This window comes from Opisthorchis viverrini (genome assembly GCF_000715545.1).
Source record: "Opisthorchis viverrini unplaced genomic scaffold opera_v5_61, whole genome shotgun sequence".
NCBI classification, from domain to species: domain Eukaryota; kingdom Metazoa; phylum Platyhelminthes; class Trematoda; order Opisthorchiida; family Opisthorchiidae; genus Opisthorchis; species Opisthorchis viverrini.
In genome coordinates, this window is record NW_008751717.1 from 893,818 (window position 1) to 897,060 (window position 3,243).

At 48.2% G+C, this 3,243-nt stretch overlaps 1 protein-coding gene across 1 annotated transcript in view; it reads right to left on the reverse strand.

Moving 5' to 3' along the window:
- The window catches only part of T265_03970 (hypothetical protein), a gene marked incomplete at both ends in the record, with an annotated part of 31,186 nt that extends 29,417 nt beyond the window's left edge, over window positions 1–1,769 (reverse strand). The window contains 10 exons of the mRNA XM_009168577.1: window positions 77–266; window positions 302–335; window positions 377–557; window positions 594–722; window positions 757–880; window positions 918–1,057; window positions 1,093–1,174; window positions 1,388–1,517; window positions 1,575–1,674; window positions 1,698–1,769. Coding sequence (XP_009166841.1) covers window positions 77–266; window positions 302–335; window positions 377–557; window positions 594–722; window positions 757–880; window positions 918–1,057; window positions 1,093–1,174; window positions 1,388–1,517; window positions 1,575–1,674; window positions 1,698–1,769 — 1,182 coding nt within the window. The remainder of the gene's footprint in view (window positions 1–76; window positions 267–301; window positions 336–376; window positions 558–593; window positions 723–756; window positions 881–917; window positions 1,058–1,092; window positions 1,175–1,387; window positions 1,518–1,574; window positions 1,675–1,697) is intronic.
- Between the last annotated feature and the right edge of the window lie 1,474 nt (window positions 1,770–3,243).

The following is a 3,243-nucleotide window of genomic DNA, read 5'->3' on the forward strand; positions in this document are numbered from 1 at the left end:
AAAATATCAAGAGGGAGCATTCTGACAAGGAAGACTTAAAAAGGCATAACTGGAATATCATTGAAACAGTATCTACCTCAAGATCAACAGCAACCTCTTTGTGCATGGAAATTTCGGACAACGCGGCATCCAGTGCCGACAGCGTATCAACGAACTTGTAATTGGCGTCTATAGGCTCCAAAGGATGCGCCTCTGGATTTAGTGGCTTCCAGTGCGAGATGGTATGCGCAAACGCGTCCAATTCTGCCTCGTATGGGTGCGGATACCTTAGACACATAAGTATAGAGAAGAAATAACTTACTCCGTGTCGCCTTCGAGTTCACTTGGCAATGAATCTAGATAAAGATAAAATTGAGAGATTGAGCATGAAACATACCCGACAATGACCGGATTTGATTAGGTTTATGGGGTAAATTTGGCCGGAACGGAGCGGGAGAATTGTCCGGAGGGACAGAAAACAGGGTTTGAGGTCGGCGAATTGTCGTGGAAGTGAGCAGCTTTAACAATCCGTCCCCAGCTGTACTTTCTTGTTGCTCCGTTTGGTCGGATCCCAAAATCTAAAACGACTCATCATTACAGAATTTGATTCTTACTTTTGTCCCTGCCTTCAGCCACCCAATTGAAGTACTCTGATTCTTGTGGACAGCGACAACCAAATTCTCTGAGACTCTCTGTGCAGTTGCTCTTCGACCAGGATCTTCTTCCATATCCATTGCCATTGACTAAAAATGCTGGGATTTTCGAATGCACATTTACCAAACGCTCAAGCAACCTATCATTTGCATCAACAATTGAAGAGAACTTTTCGCGCGAGCTTTTCGAGTTTGGAATATCAAGTACATTGGTTCTTGCATCTAAAAGGTCGAGTACATTTTGGACACTGAAAAAATCGGTAGAATATAGTAACAACAAGGTACATCGAGAGGATTTTCTTCGACTGACCAGCCGCTATCGCCTTGTACTGAGGGAAGTCGTTGTAGTAAATATATGCAGGTGTGTTGACTGTTGGTAGCTCTTGTGATAATTTAACGGCCTTTGCAATCATGGGTAGTAATTGCTAGAGAGAATTGAAAGCAAAATAAGGGTGCTCACTGGTCCAGGTTGTCCTTCGACGGCGGATTGAGATTTGCTGTCAACAGAAGTCATGGCGACAGAACAGTCTGAAGGACGACAGCTTTAGTGAAAAGAAAAGGCAGAACATGAGATAAACAAGGTCTAGTAAGTCAGACAAATATGGGAGCTAGATAAGAAGCTCCCAGCCCCAATTCCCGACCAAAAGATTCGCAGTCCATATACGCAATCAGATTGCCCCTACCGAAAGTTGCGCATGTCTTCAATATAACAACCAACGCTTTTTCTCCTAGGTGGCATATCATTTACGCTTCACAACTGGATCGAAAAGAAAATCTGGAAAGCAGCAATCTGTTCGGCTCGGGGGCGCTTGAGAGAACATACGCAGTCGTAAACCTCCGAGGCTGTAGGCGTTTCCACGTCCACCGTCCAGGGTTCTACTTCACCTGTGGGCTCCAGATGAGTGCCAGTTGGCGGTCACGACAGTTGTTCGAAGTATTCACCCAACCCGTCGAGGAGTTCCTTAGTCGAGATGGCCGTTCCATTCTGATCCTTTATGGTTTCGCTCACAGGTGGTTTCCGGGGACCCGTCGCACGGATCAACTGAAGTAATCTTCAGGCATTACCGGCTTTCTGGGCCTTTTTTTATTTCTTCGGCTTTGTGTCCACCAAACTTCACGGTCGACTGGCACGCTCATCTAACGTCCGATAATTCGTCGCACCGGGTTGTGTTCGGGACCGGCTGATATATTTCTCCGAGATTTAAGCAGCGCTACCGTTCGGAGTGATATCCAGAACTTCCGTGCGACCGTGCTACAAGCAAAATTCTCGGAAACATGCAAACAGGTGGTAATCTTGTCCCAGTGTGCGCTCACATTTGATTATGGAGTATTTGGAAGATATTTTAGAAGACGATTCTAGTAAATTCGTCTAACATCCGGATCTGCCAGTTTCTCAATTGCCAAGACGATTTGTTCGCGCCTTACGCGGCCCGGGGAAACGTAAGGAGAAGCGACTGCGGACGAGTGCGTGGTCAGAATCCAGAAGTGTGTTCCACAAGGACCGGCAGTCGGTTATCAATCCACGCCATCGGTAACTGAGGACGATGTGGTCGATTTGAGTTTTTGGCCGGCATGTCATTGGAGGATACCATATGGCCAGACGACTTCGGCTATTTTGGAAGGTAGTACTGAGCAAAACCAGCCTGCGATCATCACACGGCTGAAGCAATCGTTCCCCATTGTCCGGTCTTCAGTCCATGTCAAACTCCCAATTGAGTCTCAGATACAGTAAGTCTTCCCACTTGTGCATTCATATCTCCGGCAACCACCACGATGGCTGAGCTTTTCGTTCACCGGATCAAGACATCCAGGGTGCCGCAAAACCTGTCTTCGACGGTGTCGGAGATACAGTCAGTTGGGGGTGTACACAGACATGATAAACAGGCATCTACCAACTTGCCGCTTGTGATGTTGCCACACGAAGCGCACAGAGGCGACTATCAACAGGTATTTGGTAAAACAAGGATGCTTCCGCCCGGTGTCTTAACACGATACCAACCCCACACGTCTCGCCACAGCAGCCTCTGGAGCACCGGAGGTGCACAGCCCGAAGCGAATGGACACTGATGGAGCGGTTAACCGGAACATGTACTTGCATCTTGAATTCTCGTTTGAGATACAGAACACATCAATGATAAGCAAGTCCAGTGTGAGTGCAAGAGCGGCTTGTTGTCCTGCTTGCTTCAGAGTGCGGACAGATAGATAGGCCAGATAGACTGGGTGTCGAGGTTTGAAGACCGATTTGGAGATACCTGCGGATGTGACGAGCAGAGGCTGCACGCTAAACCGATGCATGACGAACGAAGTCATATGTCCTAAGTGCTGGGCCTACAAAGAGAGAGTTATTAATGGAGTGGGGAGAAGGGGAAGAGGTGTGTGAAAGAGAAGGGAGGCGTCAGCAGTAGCCTGTTTTCGCTTACCCACCCTGTTATATGCAGCGAGCAAGGCAACCCGGCTGATGGCACCACACGACGGCCGATGTGGTATGAGAGTACTGCTAGTTGTACATGGGCTGGGATACTGTCAGAGCGCCCGCATCTGGACAATAGGACGATTAGGGTCCTCGACCAAAGCCTGTGGCTCAAAAACCTAACCGCAAGGCAGCGGCGTT